The sequence below is a fragment of the Fistularia commersonii genome, chromosome 1 (assembly GCF_037954325.1).
Source record: "Fistularia commersonii isolate RoL2024-O1a breed Wild chromosome 1, RoL_Fcom_v1.0, whole genome shotgun sequence".
Lineage (NCBI taxonomy): Eukaryota > Metazoa > Chordata > Actinopteri > Syngnathiformes > Fistulariidae > Fistularia > Fistularia commersonii.
Window position 1 is genome coordinate 17,163,258 of NC_141284.1, and position 20,766 is coordinate 17,184,023.

Sequence of the window (20,766 nt, forward strand, 5' to 3'; positions counted from 1 at the left end):
GGAAAATAATTAGCCGTGTATTTTGGTGGGTTCGAAGAAAAGCTAAAGAGGGAAGGCCGGTGATTACAGCCAGCAATTAAGAGGATGGAGGTACATGGAGGATTACAGGCCTCCTCCACCCCCCTTCCCTTGCCCTCCCCCCAATATACTCGTTTTCCTTTATTTTTACCCCCCACTGGATCAGCGTTCCACTTCTCTCGCCGGCTGATAAAAAGCCCACAGAACAAGATAAGGGGCCGCCGGCGAGGCTTAAGGGACCCGATTTGACAATTAATCAATTATTTGATAGAAATCATCAATCAATCCGGGGGGGGAGAACGAGGGTGGGGTTAATCCAGGGGTTTGGGGGGTGAAAGAGATAGACACACTAACAGAGAGAGAAATTCCCTCATCCTCTTTAATTTACTGAACTGATTGATCTTTTTTTTTCCCTCATCGTCACCGCCACATCTGATTGGCAGACGAGCGTTGACCAGCTGATCCACTCTGCCTGGCTGGGGAAATCTCATGCATTTGATTAATTATTGATTAGTTTGTGCAGGTTATTTTCTGGTATTTTCTGGTATTTTTGTATTTTTTTAAGGGATTACTTGTGTTTTCTGGAGAATTTTGTTGGAGTTGTAATCCTAATTTCTTGTCCCCTATTTTTTTTATAAAAAATTTGTAGCGACTTCTTCAAATTCTCATTATTTAAACTTTTGGGGGTTTTCTGATCACTATTATTTTAAACTGATTTTTCTCCTATCTTAGGGTTTATATCCATTGCTAGATCTCATCTATTTATTTCGTTATTAATCTATATATTGAATGAATCATCTATTTATTTATTCATTCATTATTTACAAATTTTTGCTGAATTTTCTAAAAATTCTTATTCAATTTATTGTCATATTTTAGGAATTTCCTTGCTTATTGTTTAATATTCTTTAAAAATGTTGTCTCAATTTGACCGGATTTATATCCAAATTTTAAGGCAGTTACTAGTAATATTTTGGCCATCTCCCGCTTATGCTGCACCCAGGCTAATGGGGAATGCTGGAGCATTCCAGCTGTCGTTGGGTGAGAGGCGGGATACACCTTAAACTGGTCGTCAATTGCAGGGACGCGTTCACAGACAGACAACATTCACTCACTCAGGGCAATTTTCCCAATTTTTTCCAATTTACCTGCTGCATTTTTTGGATTGTGGGAGAAAACCCATGCTGTGCTGTGAGGCTGAAGTGCTAACCACTGCGCCATGTACCACCTTTTTTTAAAAAATCTAATTCAGTCAAATTTGTAGTACATTTTTCCCATGCATAATATTATATAAAAAGATTGCAAAATTTAGCATAACTTTTCACTCATATTTAGGTTTTTTTCCTGCCTTTTTTATTTTATACTTATTTTTTCAATATTATTTTTGCCCAGTTTAAAGCTACAGTGACTCACTGCAGACATCAACAATACACTACTCAGTGAGTTTGAACCTGCACAGAGGACATCTGAGATACACGCTGACACACCCGAAACAGTCGGCTTGTCAATAGTGACTTATTAGCACCTCTCCGGTCGACATGTTGACCTTCAGGATGGACAACTGTCTCTATTAACATGACTAGCTGGAAAGTGAAACAAGCAAAGCAACAACCCCCCTCCCCCCCAGAAACACGCACACACTCACACACCAGTTGTGATGTGACCAGTTAATGAGATAGTAAATGAGTGCTAATTTGGTTTGAATTGTCGTAGTAGCAAAATAGAGAAAGAGGGATTGAGAGGGAGAGATGGACAAGATGTAAACCGAAGAGGAGGAAGGCAGGAAGTGACGTGCGGTTGACTGACCTGTGACAGTCCCAGGTAGATGGAGACAGTCTCCGAGATGTACAGGAAACGCCCTTCCTTGTTTAGTGCAAATACGAACCCGTCCAGAGACTGAAAACAATTCACACACAGGAGAGGAAAGGGTTAACATGTTAAAAAGACACTGCTATAAGTCACCATGTGCATGAACTGTCCCCCTGGTTGGCGCAGTCAAAAGTCCACCCCGGCAACTGAATGTATAAATAACAGCGAAAAAGGAAAACCAAAAATATCTTGTGGAAAAAATAATATTCCAAATTAATTTCTCCTAAATTTTTGACTGATTTTATAACAAACTGGACAGCTGTTTTCAGTCTTTATCTTAGAGTTCTCTTAATTGCTTCCCGTTTTTATGGACTGTTAAAAAAAAAAATCCTTTTGCTTTTTTTCTATCTAATGTTTTTACAATTCTTTAAGGTGAGATTAGAACATGTTTCTGCTTTCTGCCTAAACAAACCCAACACTTCCTGCAGCTGCTGCACAGCAGGTTTGTCTGCTCTCATCAGATTAGAGGGCTAACGCTAACAGTAACACACATACACACACAAGCGCGCACGGCAGCGGTAAAGTGTGTCGAATGGCATATTTATGTGAAGATCACGGCGTAACACTCGACTGCAGTGGCGCATCTCACACACACACACACACACACACACACACACACACACACACACACACACACACACACACATACACACACACACACATGCTTGCAACAGGGCGACATGACTGCGTGGGTGTGTCGAATGCTGCCGCTGTGTGAAGATCATGCCAGAAACATTTGAGACGCATAGGCGCAAGCAACACACACACACACTTGCAGGCATGCGCGCACACACACACACACACACACACACACACACACACGAGCACTCCCGAGGTCAAGCAGGTTAATTACATGTGGGTCCCTACTGATGCTACAGTGTGTGTATGAGTGTGTCTTTTCTATCAATATCTGTGTATGTGTGTGAGCAAAACATAAATCACAGTAGAACATTTGAAAATGAGGAGGACACACTCTTATTACTTAGGCTGCCAGACCTTTCTTTCTGCTTCTGCTTGCTTTTAGCTTGAACTTGTTTTTATTTTTTTCTCGAAGGCTAAACCCCCTTTGTTGCATAGCTTTCTTTCTGTCTTCTAGATGTTTCTTTTGCCAAAAATCCAAACTCCAAAGGTCAGAGTAGTTCATTTTCTGCACATGGTTATGGCGGAGCTTTACTTAATGCCTCCACTTCAAAATTTTGCTTCAGCCTGTATGTCGTAAAATAAATCACAGTTTCTACTCTTTAGTTTCAATGTTAGCACCATCTTATTAGTAGGGTTTAGGTTTTAGCTGCTGGTTGTTGCCTACCATTTATTTGAGCTAATTTTAGCTTTCACGTTAGCTTGTCCTTGTCTCAGCTTTCATTATAGCTTTTCTTTCATACTTCTAGCTTCATGGTGAAGGTTCGTGCAGTTTATCAATTTTATTTCAGCTTCTATGCACTGAATAGCCAGTACTTTAGCTTCTATTTGGTTTTGGGCTACATTTATTTATTATTATTTTAGTATACATTTTAGCTTGTAGTTGTTTGTGCAATTAGCTACTACGCTTGTATTATTAAAAGGTGATATTCTCTCTTCTGAATGTTCATTCCAATGCAGTGCCACAATGTTCCATCTTATTTGGTTTAGGTTGATTCTTGATTCTAAATTGTTTATTTTTGCTAGTATTATTTTTTCATCCTGTAATATTAAGCTTCCCTATTTTCAATAAGTTCCTATTTGATTTGCTAACATTTTGACTTGAGTTTCTAACTTTACCTTGTTATTCTGTCTTCCTAGCACTTGGTAGATCATTTCAGCTTTCGGCTTCAGTTACATTCCGCACGTTTTAGCTGAGCCGCTTTTAGCTGCATTAGCTTCATCTCTCACCTAATCATAGCTGTAACTCATTTGCTGCCGGAAGCAAGATTTGAATTTTAGCTCGAACTAGCCAGACCAAGTTTTCATGTTATGGTCTTTCCTCTCATCACAAACCACAATTCTGAAGAATTGCAGCTTTGATTTTAACATATTCACAAAATATGTCAGTCCATTAATGAGGTACAATTTAATTATAGCCCCTTTCTTTTTTCTGTCATGTTTCAATTACAACAGACTGATTGGGGTTGACCTTTGACCCCTGGGCCTGACTGGTTACAGTGATATTTAGTGTGTGTCTGTGTGTGTGTGTGTCTGCTCTCTCAGCTAATGAGATGCTAATAGGATGTTAATCAGCAACGAGTCTCATCAATGTCCATCCATGCTGATTTCAACATTAGTATACAAACAAGTGCATGTGCGCGTGCAAATCTGCTCCCCAATCCCCCCCCACACACACACGCGGGCATACACATCATATAAGAAATTACATAATAATTTAATCAAATCATGGTTTAAGATAAGATGTAACCAAAGAAATTCTGTTATGAAAAATAATTGAACAAAAAGAAAAAAGAAAATGCTTTGAATTTCCTCATTCATAAATCAAATATTTCAAAACTCAAAAATCTCAAAATAATTAAAACAATTCTTTAAGCAGTGAGGTAATTAAGAAAGCTTGGAAATTTTTAAGTGATTTTCCCACACCCAGATAAAATCAAGCAGCAATAATTGCTACTTACTTTCCCGATAATTAATTAGAATTTAACTCAATCCCATTAAGATATGACATCAAAATTGGAGTTGAAATAAAATGAAAAAAAGGTACATTTGTAAAAATAAAATATGAAAAAAATTTGACGAGACATTGTTCAAATACAAAAAACAGCCAATAAATCAGCAAAATATCATAGGGAATTGAATTACCGAAAAAATAATTTGCCTTTTTTTTTTTTTACAAGAACTTGTTAAATCAGTGAAAACCAAGAAAAAATGGGGAGATGAGTTTAAGTTATTTGCCAGTGTTTCTTCATGATGGTTTATTGTAGCAGGACACAGCAGATCACTTCTTCCCCGATGGAGCGAGAAGATGGTATAGAGATAATCATCACTTGTTGTGCCTTTGCCTCATTATTGCCTCGTCTGATGAAGGTCCAGGTTTCAGCGACGAGTCGCTGCAGGAGGCGGGAAGCAAATCTGCCGTTTCAGCCGGATTAAACCGGATTAATTAGGATTGGCGGAAGAGTTGAAAGATGGAAAAAGTGTGTGTGTAAATTATGCTGATGTGACACTGATTGAAACACATATCTGCACACACATGCATGAACGGACACTCACACACACACATACGCACGCACACACACACACACACACACACACACACACACACACACACACACACTCACACACACACTCACACACACACACTCACACACACACACACACACACACACACACACACACACACAACAAGGGGTGGTGTGGAAGGACCCACTGTAATGTATTCACCTCACAACTTTCTCCTAATAGCCAGAAAATAAACAGAAGAATTGGCAAAACAGATGAATAATTAAAAAATTAAAAATTTAAAACAACATGCAGATTTGCAGTGATATAAATTTTATTAAAATGTTACCTTAAGTAATTTCCAAGCAAAAGTTAGGAGGTATATATTTAAAAAAAATCAAGACATTATTATCCAGAAAAACTATTGTCCAATTCATTATAATTGAAATAATAACGACTAATAAATTTAGGAGGAAACTTTCAGAATATAACTCAAAAAAATGTAGCTGTATCTTAGCAGGAGTGTGTTGCAAAATGAGACGCATTTGAGTGAACAATTTCAAGTTTTCAATCAAGACAAGGCAGTGGAGCAAAATTAACTGACTTGAAAACCAAGAGAAATTCTGAGAATAAGACAAAAAAAAGGATTAAAAATCAACCAAGAAATGAGTGTGAGGAAGAATTTGCCTTGAACGCAGTGAATAGTGAACAAATTAGCAACGTAGCTTAGTTTGACTAACAATGAGAAAAATGACCAAAAAAGAAGAAAGAAAGAAGGAATCGAAGAAAGAAGAAAGAAAATTCAACACACACAGACACATGCACGCTCAGACACATACACACCCCTCAGATTATTAGTTGCTGTGATGCCAACAACAAATATTGTTTCTAGCTTCCTGTTTGAACGTTTGAGCTTCCTTGTCTCTGCAGTAGGTTTATTTACAGGATGAGCAGGGGTCAGTGGCTTCTCTGAGGCAGGTAGAGGGGGCCAGAGGGGTCATGCAAAAGGTCACGCAATGGTCACCAGAACAACACACATATTTTTGAGATATTTGCTGTTGCAGAAGCAACATCCTGTTAATTGAATCCCACCTGTTTTTTTTTCCTGTCAGGTGGTGTTAAAGTAAAGGGGTGCCCCCCCCCCAAGACAGGAAACCGAGTCAGGAAGCTTGAAAATTCACCACAGTAAAATTAAAGGTTTATAAACGATTTGATCAAGTCTTCTTTTAAAAAGAGACTAAAACATTTAATGTGATAAAAAAACAAGGAATCATCAGGTAATGATATATTAACTAATAAATTATTATAACAACAATAATCTAATAGTAATAATAATAATAAGCAGCCTGAGAGGTCTGAAGGAGCGGCGGGTACATATCAAAATATTTTGTAAAAGCATTTTTGGCAGGGTGATCTCATTTAACTTAAACATTGTATCCAGGTGAACCTCCTCTCGATTCATATTGTATCCAATTCCACACAAAAACAAAAAAAATAGATAAATTAATAAATAAATAAATAAATAAATTAATAAATAAAGAAATAAACAATAACAAGGATAAAGAGGCTGCAGTGAAAGAAGCCGAAGCTGCAGCACCAGCTGACCTCACACTGTCAGCTGGGATATTGTTTTCCAGCCCGTTGTTGTTTTTCTGCTTGTATTTGCATATTAATAACACATACAGACACAACGGTGTGTGTGTGTGTGTCAGACCCACCAAGGACAACACTCACACACACACACACACACACACACACACACACATAAACGCATACGCACGCACGCACACACACACAAAGCAAAATGGACATTACAGACGAAAAAAAGAAGAGTCACATAGCGACACACACACACACTGTGTCTATCTCCACTATGGTTTCATACACACACGTACACCTGGTGGCGTGTGTGCATGCTTGTGTGTGTGTGAGTGTGTGTGTGTGTGTGTGTGTGTGTGTGTGTGTATGTGTGTGAGAGAAATCACAGAGGGTCTGACCGCCTCGTAGTAATTATGCTAATTGCCTGGATGCCCTTGCCTTTATTTATGCACGGCTGCTAAGATAAATAAAAGGAAATTGCTTTGGATCTAACTGTATTCATTTCAGCATGCTAACGAGAAAAGCTAGCGACGTCAGGGCCCGTACTGGCGTGTGTGTGTGTGCATGGGTTGTGGGGGGTGGAGGCTCAGATTTGTTTACCCTTCACAAATTCTGCAGGTAATTGCAATTTTGATTGTACATTTATTTATTTTATTCAAAGCGTGTGGACGGATTGTATTGATGTCTTTTGAGTGTGTGTGTGGGTGTGTGTGTGTGTGTTATGGGAGGGTTATATTGTCAGTGTATGTGTTTGCGTGTGTCATAATGAATTGCTTTGCTTCTCTTAAAAATAATATAACAGTCTGCAGTGATACGACCAGCATCTGAGCAAAACGATGTGATGACTGGATTCTTTTTTCCCTCGAAATCTTTTATGGTTTAATATTAATTCACTGATTAAATGACATGAACGAGAAAAACCTTACAATAATAAACTAAATATGCAGGTTCATGCCCCTTAAATTGAGAGATAAGATAAGGTGTTCCTGATCCCGGAGGGGAAATTTGGGCGTCAGAGCAGCAGAACATTTCCATATTAGAGAACCACTTTTGAAATTAGATAATTAATAAAGATCAAAGGTAAATCTAGATGATACGTGACGCTGAAAATATGTAAAACAAAAGAATGTATGACACATTAGTTCATATCTGTCAAAATTTTGATTGATTTTATATAAAGGGGAGATCACAGAGGGAGCACAGATCATTGTAATGTAACAGAAGATCTCAGCGATCACAGAAACAACCAACAATTTGATCGTAGGAACGTTAACAGGAACTTGGATGAGATCATAAGAATGTGTGTGACACGTCAAGGATCACAGTGGCATGCTGTAAAATCACACAAATCACACTTTGATAACAGGTAACCGGATTGCAGAAATAACATCAGGTTTCAGTCCATCTCCACACTCGCTCCACTAGCGTTTGCTCATTTTGCATTTATTAATGACAGTCCAATGTTATAAAATGAGTACTCTGCAGCGAGCTGTGAGCTAGCTGTGTGTTACCTTGCTCCTGTTGTAGTAGTTGAAAAAGTGCCTCCGCACAAAAGGACGCCAAAGTCAACGTTAGACAGAATGAGTCGTAAGATTGTAAGATTGTGAGAAATATAAATTTCACATTCTCATATCAGGATGTTGGGTGTAAGATAAAGAACTTTTTGATTTCCACAACCCAAGACCTAGTTTCATTGGCTAACATCTAGTGTTATTAATTTCCACATCAACAAAATCCAGACGTTGTCAAATGTATGCTTCGCTTGTAGCCGTATGGTAGCTTGTAACTGCAGCATGCTAACTAGTTGCTGCCACTAGTGGGCGCTACAGAGATGAGGGCCACGAGTCAAAGTTAAGCAGAACAAAATGTAATGGTGTTAAGTGCTCCAAATGCCATGTCCTCGCATGAGGACTCGGGGTTGGGAGAGGTTAAAGAAATCCTTTAGAGGTGTGCGTGTGCCACACATTCACACACACTTGAAGACTCTTAAATGTCTGCAGACGGTAAGAGAAAGAATTAAAACACACTCTCACACAAATGTCTAAATCTGGTCGTTCAAACAGTAAAAAGAAAGAATTGCAATTGATTATTGAGACTGGCTGAATGGTTCGCTCCCTCTGCTTCCTGCCTCCTGCAGATTACTGCATCGATCGGACATGCACGCGTGCCTGCACACGCATGAACACACGTACATGTGCGCGCACGCACACATGCGCAGCAGATGAGGCCATCTTTTAACCATTCAGAACGGCCGCTTTAAATGTTACTGTCGAGCTCCCTGCTTCTTAATGACAAATGGAAAAACAGACAGTGTGTGTGTGCACTTGCACGCCTGTGTGTGTATTTGAGTGTGAGTGTGAGTGTGAGTGTGAGAGAGAGAACAAATGAATTGTAAAAGGGACAGAAAAACGAGGGGAGAGGCTGATATATAGGAAAGTAAAAGCTAAAGAAATTAGGAAACAAAGGGGAGAAAAAGGGGGGATTAGAAGGGAAAGGGAGAAAGAGAGAGATGATCAATGAAGGGAAAAAAGAGAATAAAATAAAAATGACAGCGAAAAAATAAAAGGGAGGTAAAATAAGAAAAGGAAAGAGATGTGATCGCTAAAGAAAGGAAAACAAAAAAGCAATTGTTTTTAAATGAACACTGACCACGGGATGCCAGATCTCACAATTTTCAGCAAAAAATTGGTACATATAACGATGATTTCAAGATTTGCCTTCATAAAACCATAAATTATTCATTTGTTTTCTTCAAAAAATTGTGACAAAATATAATTGGGTATGGAGGTTGTGGTTATGGGTTCCATTTATTGTGTGTTGAATTAAATACTAAATTTTTCTTTATATGTCTTTTTTTGTCTTAGTTAAAACACAAAAACAAAACTAAATGCATAACAAATGTTCTTTGTATTTTACTTTCCAGAATCAAAAAAGAATGAATGAATCAAATTTATATCACCATTTATTTATGAATATAGGATTTTTAAGACAAATACTCCTAAATGTCCAATGGTCCTCAGGCCGAGTGGATATATTTGAAGTGTTAAAATGCAAGGAAAAATCCATAATATTTTCAAATGTATAATTTTATGTTACTGAGTATATGAAATCTACTTTTAAATATATTTTTAGACTTTATTTCTGCCTCATCTCCATGGCAGCAGGATGAGGTCAAAGCTGAATGTCAGGGACATTTTTTTTTCCTTGTGGCATCTGGTTCTTTACGTTCCACCCTCTGGGTTTTAAAGGCCCTGTTATACTCGTTCAGCTCCCAGTTCCCTCCCAGCTCTCACATTAACGCCAACTGGAAGGAGCGGCGCAGCAGAAACCGATGCCGCTCAGGGAAAATAAAGGCCTCCTGCCACTGCTAGAAACACAATATTTATTTTGTTTTTTTCTTTTTTGTTTTTTTATCACTTGCACCTTTCTCTCTAAAATCCGTCTGCAATTGGCTAGGTTGAACATTGCCCATGTTTTGACAAAACGCTCCTATTACAAAAACATGTCAATTTGTTTTTCGTAAATTTGCAGTATTGACAAGTGATTAGTTTTGTTTTTCTCTCCCTGGTTATATTTTCTTATTTGATTATGTTTATTGATGTTTATTCCCCCCTTCAATACATTGCTTTTAATTTCTATAGATTTTTTCAGTTTGTTGAGCAATTTTCCATAAAAAGTTTCCAATGAAATAAGATTTTTTTTTAAACAAATTAATATGAAATAAATGTTCTATTTTTCCTGAATATTATCATTGACCTTATAAATTTTTCCCGTCAAAAAGTTGCGAAAATTGCGAGATAGGTGTGTTGGAGGGATAACGTGATCATGTGACTTGCCACCTGGGGGCACCTGAACTTCCTGTCTGTGAGGTGAACTGCTTCCTGTCCAGCCTACTCTCTGCAATAAGAGCCTTGCTGACATTCTGCCTCCAAAGGTCAACAAATATGTGCACGTACATGCACATGCAAGTGTGTGTACACACACACAAACACACACACACACACACACACACACACACACACACACAAAGCTTATATCATTGCCAAGTCCAAAAGGTCAACTTCATGCTGATTGGTGATAGAACTATCAGATCAACCAATCAATACCCTGAGGAAGGAGAGGGAGGAGGAGGAGGAGAAGGAGGAACAGAGGAGTGGGCTCCAGGGAGGTGGAAGGGGGGCTTGAATGAGTGAGGAGAAGAAGGGGGAGCAAGGGGGAGGTATAAAAGGTCAACATGTCAATATTGGAAAGATGTAGAGCGAGAGGGAGAAGACAGGTGGAGGAGAGAGGGAGGGGAAGGAGAGCGGAACAGGAGAGGGGGGGTGAGGAGAGTGAGTGAGTGAGTGAGTGAGTGAGTGAGTGAGTGAGTGAGTGAGTGAGTGAGTGAGTGAGTGAAGGATGGGAGGAAGAGATAAGCGATGAGCAATGAGAAGGTCAAGATGTCAATATTGGGGAGATATGGGAGGGACAGCAAGGGAGACATAGAAAGAGAGGGAGACAGGCAGGCAGAAAGAGACAGACAGGGAGAGGAGTAGATGAGTACTCTTCCTGGGTTTTTTCTGAAAAACAGTGGAAGAACCTCATGAATGAAACGTAGGAGAGGAGAGAGAACCGCTGAAACTACATCACTAGGAACAGTAAGAAAGAGTTTGACTTAAGAAAAAAAAATGTATTCAAAAAGTGGAATTTGACAAGAATACATGAAAAGGGGTAATATGTTTAAATGTAAGCTTTAGTTTGGTATGACTATGTTTGCTGGTTTCTTCCTTTCTGTGTGCGGCTTCACAACTTGTTCAAAAACAAGCTCAAAAGACCACTGTGCATTTATGTGTGTGCCTGCTGGTTGCCGCGGCGACAGGTGGCAGCGTTTCCTTTGTATTAGGAGACTCGTCAGATGATGAAGAAAGGGAGAGAGAGAAATAACAGCATCAGCGTGATATTGGAGCTGAGCAGTGGACAGTTGACACAAACACGTGTGCACGTACATGTGCACACACACACATACGCGCACACACCTAAAGTAATAATTCCACTCTTCCAGTTATTGCTCAGAGCTCAATATCACTTTAATTCCCTGAAGAGGCAAGTGAATGTGTGTGAGTGTGTGTGTGTGAGTCTGTGTGTGAGTGTGTGTGTGTGTGTGTATCCTTGTGTGCATGCTTGTGTGTTCTTGTTTGTGTTCATGTCGCCTGTAAACTGCAGATATTAATACACTACAGACAGTACAGAAACAACACTGACATCAGATTGATGTTTGTCCAGTCTTAAAAGACAGATAAATATCAGGATATAATATTATAAAATCACCAATAAATAACCAGAAAATGCAGAAATACAGCAGAAACAACTTGAAAAAAAAAAAAAAGAAACAGGTGACTCCTGAAAAACAGAAAGGGTATCTCTGAAAACATACTAAAAATGACCAAAAATATGAAACAGGCAAGCATTTCAATTTAATTGAAATGCTTGCCTTGAAATAACCTTGAAATTAAGAACAAATTATGTAATGATCAGTGAAAAACAAACAAAACAAAAAAAAAATCACTGAGAAATTATTTCCAACAGTGGAAAAAAATGCAAAAAATTAAAAGGAAATAGAAAAAACGATTTTAAAAAGGAATCTCAAAATAAAAAATAAACAGTTACCTATAATTTAGGAGGATGACTTTACATAAAAGTTATCATTTACCTTAAAGTAAAGGAAAGATTATTTAAAAATTGAGTAGGAATTAAAGATTAATAGGCAGAATTATAAATTAGAAAAGCTTTAATTAGAAATTAAAAGCAGCAAATTAAATTTAGAAGAACCTGAAAATCATTATTTTTTATTTTTCATTTGGTAAAAAAGGAAAATCAAAATAAAAGTGATTGGGTCACAATTAAATGATAACCTCAACATTTCCCATCAAAAGAGGTAGAAATTGTCAGAATGAAAGTCGAAACAGTAGAAACAGACTGGAATTCACACAAAATAAAGTGGGGACATGTTTGGTGGCCTGAGAGGTGATCTGATGGCAAAACCCTCAAAAGGTTTCCATGGTGATGATGTAGCGGTCAGCAATCAACCACAAACACTTAATAAAGACATACATGCACATGCACACATACGCACCCCTGCACACAGTATGTCATAAGATTCAAGGACAGCAGTGTTGATAAATCTCTTTAATGCTCTCCAGATGGATGCTGTTTCTCTGCAATTTAACCTTAGGATACCCTTCCAAAGCAAAAACACACACGCACACGCACACACACACGCGCACACACACAGTCTCTGCAGACTGAGTCTGTCTGGGATTAAAAGGAAGTGGCGACAGGAAGTAACAGGTGCTGCCGTCGTATCCACAGACGTAGACAGACGGCAGTGGGAAACTTCATGCGAAGCCACCTGATGTCGAGGTTAAAAAAAAAAGTTAGAGTAAATAATTGAAGCCTGGGAGACTCCTGGAGTTGGTGAACGAGCCCAAAATGACCATCTTCATATTTTCAAACTCAAAGTGCTTAAATGATTTTAGAGGAGACAGTGGAAAATAAAAAAAGACCAAAAATAAAAAGGAAATGACCGAAAAATAGTGACTAGTTATTTCCAAGGAATGGAAAAGATTCTCTATCATTAAACAACTCACACTTACACCACTACAATGTGGGATAAAAGTCAAATCACAGGAAGTTTTAGCAGCAGTGTTTCCCAATATTTAGAGAATTTTGTTCTCAGAGGGACTCACCGGGGAGGAGCAGATCACAGATTTGTGTTCTCAACAAAAGATATTGAATTTTCCAATTTGGTCAGAATGCTGACAAACCACCCAATCTTTTTTTTGCTTTCTCTTGCCTTTCCTCCTTTTTAACAAAGAATTGAAAACATGGGTTGACGTGCATGAAACGGATTCTGATTTCAGATTCATTTGTTTTGTTTTCTCGACTCAACTACCTTCAGATAGAGACGTCTCACCGCAGACGGACGGATGAAGACGGGAGGAGAGAAAGACAGGAACAAGGCGAGAGGGAAAGAGAGAAAACAACTCCAGCAGAGAGAGATAATGAATTCAAAGCAGCCACTGCCATTTGTCTTCATTTAGAGACGTACGGGTTTCATGTCTTATTAGGGAGAGGCGGGTGGGAGGGAGAGGAAGAGGAAGAGAGGGAGAGAGAGGGAGAAGGTGGGAGGGAGAGAGAGAAAGAATGCTAGAAAGAGACAAGAAACACAGGGACAAAGCCCGAGGAGCCCCTCCAGCGTATCGACATGCTTTTATTTTGTAATTCGGGACGTTTCTGTTCAATTTCCCCCTTTTCATTAAACCTTATTCAACACAATACTTTGACCAAGGGAAGTGCTACTGAATGTTGCAAGCACATAACCGCACACATACTCGCACGCACGCACGCACGCACACACGGAGCTATAACCTTCTCAAACCGACAATCCCTCTGGGAACTTTCCTTGCCAGCTGCTGCTGCTGCCATGACTGACAAACACACACACACACACACACACACACACACACATACACACACACAGGAAATTAGAGAGACATGGTGCGAGGGGCGATTGAGGTGAGAGATGAGGAACAAGGGAGGAAATCACGGAGGCGTTTCCTGTTTTCAATTCAAATTCTCTCTGTTGGATTGTCGTGATTATAGAGGGTTGACACACACACACACACACATGCACAGTACCATGCCACAGACATGTGACACAAAGTGGAAAAGGAAGCCATTTCTATTTTATTGTCTTTTCTGTTAATGAAATCAATCTTTTCACCTGATTTCTCACTCAGAAATAATCTGGAATCGATTATGTGATATCAGACACTCCAGAGAAAAGGCTAAACTGCCTGGCAAACATGTAAGAATTAAAAATGTTCAAGAAATGACATTAAATTGAATTAAAAAAAAGTGTATCACTGTGAGATGAGGAGAAAGTTCTTTTAAATTTGGAAAAAATTTAAATTTAAATAGGAAATAACACAACTCTCGAACACCCCCCCCCCCCCTTAATCCCCTCCCAAATGCCCGCTCACCCCTTAAAAAAAAGTGGCTCCGGGGATTTTTACACATGAAGTTACAGAAATGATGTAGCTGATAGAAGAGATTAAAGATCTAGGGCCTTGTATTTGTATTTTGTGTGTGCGTGTGAGTGTTTGTTTGTGTGTGTGTGTGTGTGTGTGTGTGTGTGTGTGTGTGTGTGTGTGTGTGTGTGTGTGTGTGTTTGTGTGTGTGTTTGTGTGTGTGTGAGCGAGTGTGTGACAGGGAGAAAATGATCAAAGCACTGGATCACTAGAAAGCCAAAGTGACAAGTGAACAAAAAGGGCAACAATGAAAAGACCATCAGATTATATCTCTGTCCTTCTGTTGCTTTGTCTCTGCACATCTATGAGCACACACTTGTGTGTATGCGTGTGTGTGTGTGTGTGTGTGTGTGTGTGTGTGTGTGTGTGTGTGTGTGTGTGTGCAAACACACTCGCACAAACATGAGTTTTGGTCACATGACACAGAAAATTTTGAAATTAAAATTATTTCTTTCAGAATTTGGGCTACTTTTATTTTTCAAATTACATTTTTTTTGCAAAATTTTATTTCCAACATCTGACTTTGTTAAGATGACAACAGTTCATAAAGTGACCAGAGAATCACCAGGAGTAAACTAATATCAACGTTTGACATTGCATGGTGTTTGTGTGTTGGTACTTGTGTGCACACACATGCACGTATCACACTCAGCTGAACATGAAGGGTTCCGATGAAAAACATCCCCTCTTCCCAAAGGCAGGATACAGAAAATCCTCATACGTATGGACACAACAATTTACACACACACACACACACACACACACACACAGACAAAGACACACGCAGGGGATTGTTTGTGTAATGTCATCATAAGGTGCTTCCTGGTTTTACTGTCAGAGGCGACCGGGATTTTACTTTTAATCAGGATGTTTTCATTTTCTCCACCTCCTCTCCCCCTTCCTCAGTTTGTAAATATAATGTGCTTACAGTGAAATAGATGCCTTCACTTTTATCCTAATATACAAGCGAAGTTGCATTATTGTTGCCATGGTGATACAATTTTTCCCCTCCACAGTTGATAATATCTGAAATTGAATTTTAATTCCTCTCCTCCTGTTTTTTGTTTGAAGTGCTGCTGGGAGGTCATGTGACCGTCCCGCCATTTTTAAACACTTCCACAACACTTCCACAGTTTGTCTCATTCATTGGATTTTCAAATTAAAAATCAAAACCAGGTCTTTTTGTCTTAATTTTTGTTTAAATTTAGAAATCGAATCAGACACAACAAACTGTCATTCTTTTGCTTTTCATTCTTTCCATCACACTCTTTCTCTGCTGCTGTCTTTCCCTCACTCTCCTCTCCTTTCCATCGCTCTCTTAATCGCTCTCTCCGTCCTCCCTCACCTTACCTCTGTCTCTCCATCCCTCACTTTTTTCCTCTCTTTCTCAGTCTCCTGTCCCTTCCTCTCCCCATCCTTCATCCCCCTACCTCTCTCTCTCTCTCCGTCTCTCCCCGCGTCACGTCGCTCGGCCGAGGAGGGAGTCAAAGTTCACGGTGATCTGCGCCTCCCACCGGACAGCTTGATTGACAGCAATCAGAACTAACCTCCCGTCTCGCCCCTTCTGTCCTCCCTTTTGCCCTCGTCCCTCTTCCCCCCACCTGACAAGACACCGTGAGTGTGTGTGTGTGTGTGTGTGTGTGTGCATGTGGACCACTACCTCTGTCATTTTTAATTATCCAAATGATATTCAGCTTTCCCCTTCCTCAAACCCCTCCTTCCCCCTCCAGCGCTGTCAGGAGGGCAGCGCGGCGGCGCCATTAGCATGAGAGCATGTTTGTTTAAAGATCCCGTCCCGCCTATAAAATCAAACAATTACAGATGCAGACGAGCGTTGGCCATTTTTTTTCTGACTTGCATAAATAGTTACCACCATTCTTTTCCCCATGTCTTCCTTCAGTATTTCCCACTGCTAACGAACCTGACAGACCTCACAGGAAGTGGAGGGATGTGTGCGTGTGTTTGTGTGTGTGTGTGTGCGGGGTTCATGGGTAATAAGGATGCGAGGCTCACCACTCGCCAGTATGACCTTTGAGCGGCGGCGGGTCATGGCGAGGCCTCGGGGGTCATTGGCTCATGCAGGCGGCGGGAAGCGTCTGCTAATGTGGCGCCGTTTGAATATGAGGTTCTTAAAAATTCATCTCAAGGCCTGTCTGTGTGTGTGTGTGTGTGTGTGTGTGTGTGCGTGTGTGTCTGTGTGTGTGTGTGTGTCTTTGAGCAGCTGCGGGGCAATGTTCCCACAAGGTTCGTGGATGTTACGTCTTAATTTGAAGCAGGTTTTTCCACTTGTTTTTACCCAGTTAAGCGAGTTAAATCAATTAATTAACTAGTCAGTTAACTAATTCATATATTTTGTCACCTGACTGTCTGTGACTTAGGTCTTTACGTTTCCAAGGACCCCCCACAGACTGTTTCAAATAACAGTAGTTTTCAGGTTTTCAAAATGATCTTAAAAATTTCCATTTCTTCTCTCAAACACCAATGTAAGGTATTTTGTGTGTTATTGTAAAATTAAATAAAAAAAAAAAAAAGAAGACGACTTTGGTAGTAAAGTATTTTCTTTTTTCTTCAAACAACAATTTTTGAATTCTCATGAATCTTTAAGGTGTGTTTTTTGTGGCAAATTAATTTTGCTGGGGACTTTTTTAAAATGAAAATTCATCTTTTTGAAAATTAATTTCTTTATATTTATCAGATTTTATCAGATCAAGTTTTTTTTCAAGCACGGTATACTTATAATTTCATTTATTTTATTCCCTACTGCAGCATTTAACTATTATTATACTGATACTCTCTCCTTTATTCTCCTATAAATTGTCAGTATATTATTTTTTTCCCCCATTTTATTTAATTTTTAAATTCACTGATATTGCACTTATACCTTTTTTTAAGGTCTGAGGAAAAGGGTTCCTTTAACCCTTCCTTTAACACTTCCTGGTTATGTCCCTTCAAAGTAAAACCAGACAGCATATGTCTCTTACCTAAGGTGACTCTGGCTGTCAGTTTGAATGACAGGCCGACAGGAAGATGCCATGTCACTGTCGTCTTTAATTTTCCCTCATCGCCGTGACAACAGGTGAGGAGTGGGGGTGCAGCTGCAGGATGTTCATCCTTTTTTTGTCTGGGAAACTGTGACTAACATTTGAATTGGATTTTATACAAAAGGGAAAAAAGTCAATGAAGATATGTATTTTTCAGCATGATGGTTAGCTCACTATAAAAAAGTGTCAGGGGTACTATGTGATAGAAGACTATCGGCCAGAATAAAAGGAAAGGTGTACAAGACAGTGGTGAGACCAGCGATGATGTATGGACTAGAAACTGTTCCAATGACCAAAAGACAGCAGACAGAACTAGAGGTTGCAGAGATGAAGATGTTGAGGTCCTCTTTGGGAGTGACCAGGATGGATAGGATCTGGAATGAGTCTATCAGAGGGACGGCACATGTTCGATGTTTTGGAGAGAAGGTCAGAGAAGCCAGACTGAGATGGTTCGGTCATGTACAGAGAAGAGATAGTGAATATATTGGTAGACGGATGCTGGAAATGGAGCTGCCAGGCAATAGGTCTCGAGGAAGACCAAAGAGAAGATTTATGGACGTAGTGAGAGAGGATATGAAGGTAGCTGGTGTGAGAGAGGAAGATACAGAGAATAGGGTTAGATGGAGAAGGTTGACTCGCTGTGGCGACCCCTGACGGGAAAAGCCGAAAGAAGAAGAAGAAGAAGAAGAAGATGGTTAGCTCACTATATATTCTCTATATAGTAATTTACCCTTTCTTTCCTGAAAGTTATTTCCATGTTGATCAAAATTAAAATGTTAAATTCAATAAATTATATTATATTATATTATATTATATTATATTATATTATATTATATTATATTATATTATAGTGAATTATTGTGTACAAACCTAAAGTCACTGCCTAGTGACTGTTACATCATGTGGTGGAAATACTTTAAAATATATAATTAAAAAATCTGATTTAATGCTCTCATTTCACATTTTTGTTTTATCAGAAATACAGTAAGTAAAACTAATTATACCTGTATTCAATTCAAAATCCTCCTGTTTACATTCATGGCCATCCACAACCTTGTCCCCCCATACCTGTCTGACCTCCTCCATGTTCCCACTCCCTCCCGCTCACTCAAATCCTCTTGCTCCATACAACTGTCTCACGACCATGTGGAGAGGCCACTCTGTAACCCATCTCTGGGATTCACTACCACCCAAACTCAGGAACACCCATTCATTCCCCAAGTTCAAATCACAACTTGAAACCCATCTGTTTAAAGAAGCCTATTCTACTTGACACCAGCTGCTATCACTTTTAGTTATCTATGTAAACATGTATGTATATATTTTATACATGTATATATGTGTATGTGCATGTATATGTATGCATATATGTATAAATATATGTTTTGTTTTGAAATAGCTATGTCACTTTTCTTTGAATCTATATTTTGTGTATTAATGTATACCTGTGTGTCTATATGGTGGCCTTGAGTGTTTGCTAAGGTGCCTCAAATAAAATGTATTTTTACTTTTATTAGATGTTGCAGTAGACATTACTACAAAATGATTATTATTAATAGTGAATTGATTTTTGGCAACATTTTCGGAATTTTGGGTAATAATTTCCTGGTACATTCATTATCTGTTCAGCTTATCCTGAACTCAGGGTCAGTGTGGGTGGGGGTGGGGGCTGCAGGAGCCTATCCATGCTGTCATTGCACTGGTTGCCAGTTAATCATGAGGTCACATATGGAGACACACAACCATTATTCATTTTCTCATTCAACCGTCTGGGCAATCTAGGGTCTCCAATCAACCTTTTGCATCTTTCTGGAGAAAACCATAGAACCCACACAGACACAGTGAGAACATGCAAACTCCTCACAGAAAGGTCCGCTCTGTCAAATCAAACTGTGAACCTTCCTGCTGTGAGGAGGAAGCACTAATCACTAATTTCCTGGTATATTTTATGTAAATTAAAGACAATAATTAACTTTCACGGCATTCAACTAAGTTACCAAAAAAACAATCCAACAAACCAAAGTTAATATAATGTCTCAGCAGATTCTTAGGATTCATACAAGACACTTTTTTGATATTGTATTTTGAAATTTCAATATTTTTTTCACCTTTTGGCTTTAAAACAATATTGCCCAAAAATAAAGGATTAAAAAAAAAAGATGCACACACTCACACACACACACACACAAACACACACACACACACACACACACACACACACACACACACACACGGAAATCCAAACTGTTAGTGTGTGTGCGTATGTGTGTGTGGGCCCAGCAGGGGTGTACAATATCAGCCTGTCCTTTACAATGGCCATGGAAGTCATCGCCAGAGCCTCAAGGTGGGTGGTTGGGGAACAGCAAACTAAGAATATCCGCTTCCCACCAATACGAGTGTACATGGATGACATGACCACACTGACCACTACTGTAGCATGCACTAAGTGACAACTTGGAGAATTGCAGGAGAACATCACATGGGCCTGGATGAAAATCAAGCCGACCAAATCGCGAAGCATATCAATAGTGAAGGGAGAGCTCAAAAACACAAGCTTTGGTGATGACCCAATACCAATGGTCTATGAGCAACCTGTTTAAAGTTTTGGTAGATGGTACAACATAAGCCTTGGGGACAAAGAGCAAGTGCAACAGCCAAAGACGGATATTACCAAAGATCTGGAAAACATCAGCAAGACCCAACTACCGGGAAAACTCAAGCACTGTTGCCAGCAATTTGGGCTTCTTCCTTGGGTTATGTGGCCACTTACCATCTACGACGTCCTGATAACATCTGTGGAAAAGATGAAACGAGCCATGACTTCATACGTGAAGAAATGGCTTGGTGGTCCACGCTGTCTGACCAACATCAGCCTCTACGGCAAAGGAGTCCTTGAGCTGCATGTCACAAGCCTCACTGAAGAGAACAAGTGCTTTAAAGTGAGGCTCCAAATGACCCTAAAGGACTAAAGGATGCCAAAGATCGGACAGGCAGCACTACTGCACCACCTCTGGCAATCCGGCAGA

The 20,766-nt window shown here is 39.4% G+C and overlaps 1 protein-coding gene across 1 annotated transcript in view; it reads right to left on the reverse strand.

Annotated features, from left to right (window-relative positions):
- Positions 1-20,766, reverse strand: part of npas3 (neuronal PAS domain protein 3) — a 223,304-nt gene that overhangs the window by 66,920 nt on the left and 135,618 nt on the right. Inside the window, exon 5 of the mRNA XM_086151849.1 lies at positions 1,825-1,914. Coding sequence (XP_086007975.1) covers positions 1,825-1,914 — 90 coding nt within the window. The remainder of the gene's footprint in view (positions 1-1,824; positions 1,915-20,766) is intronic.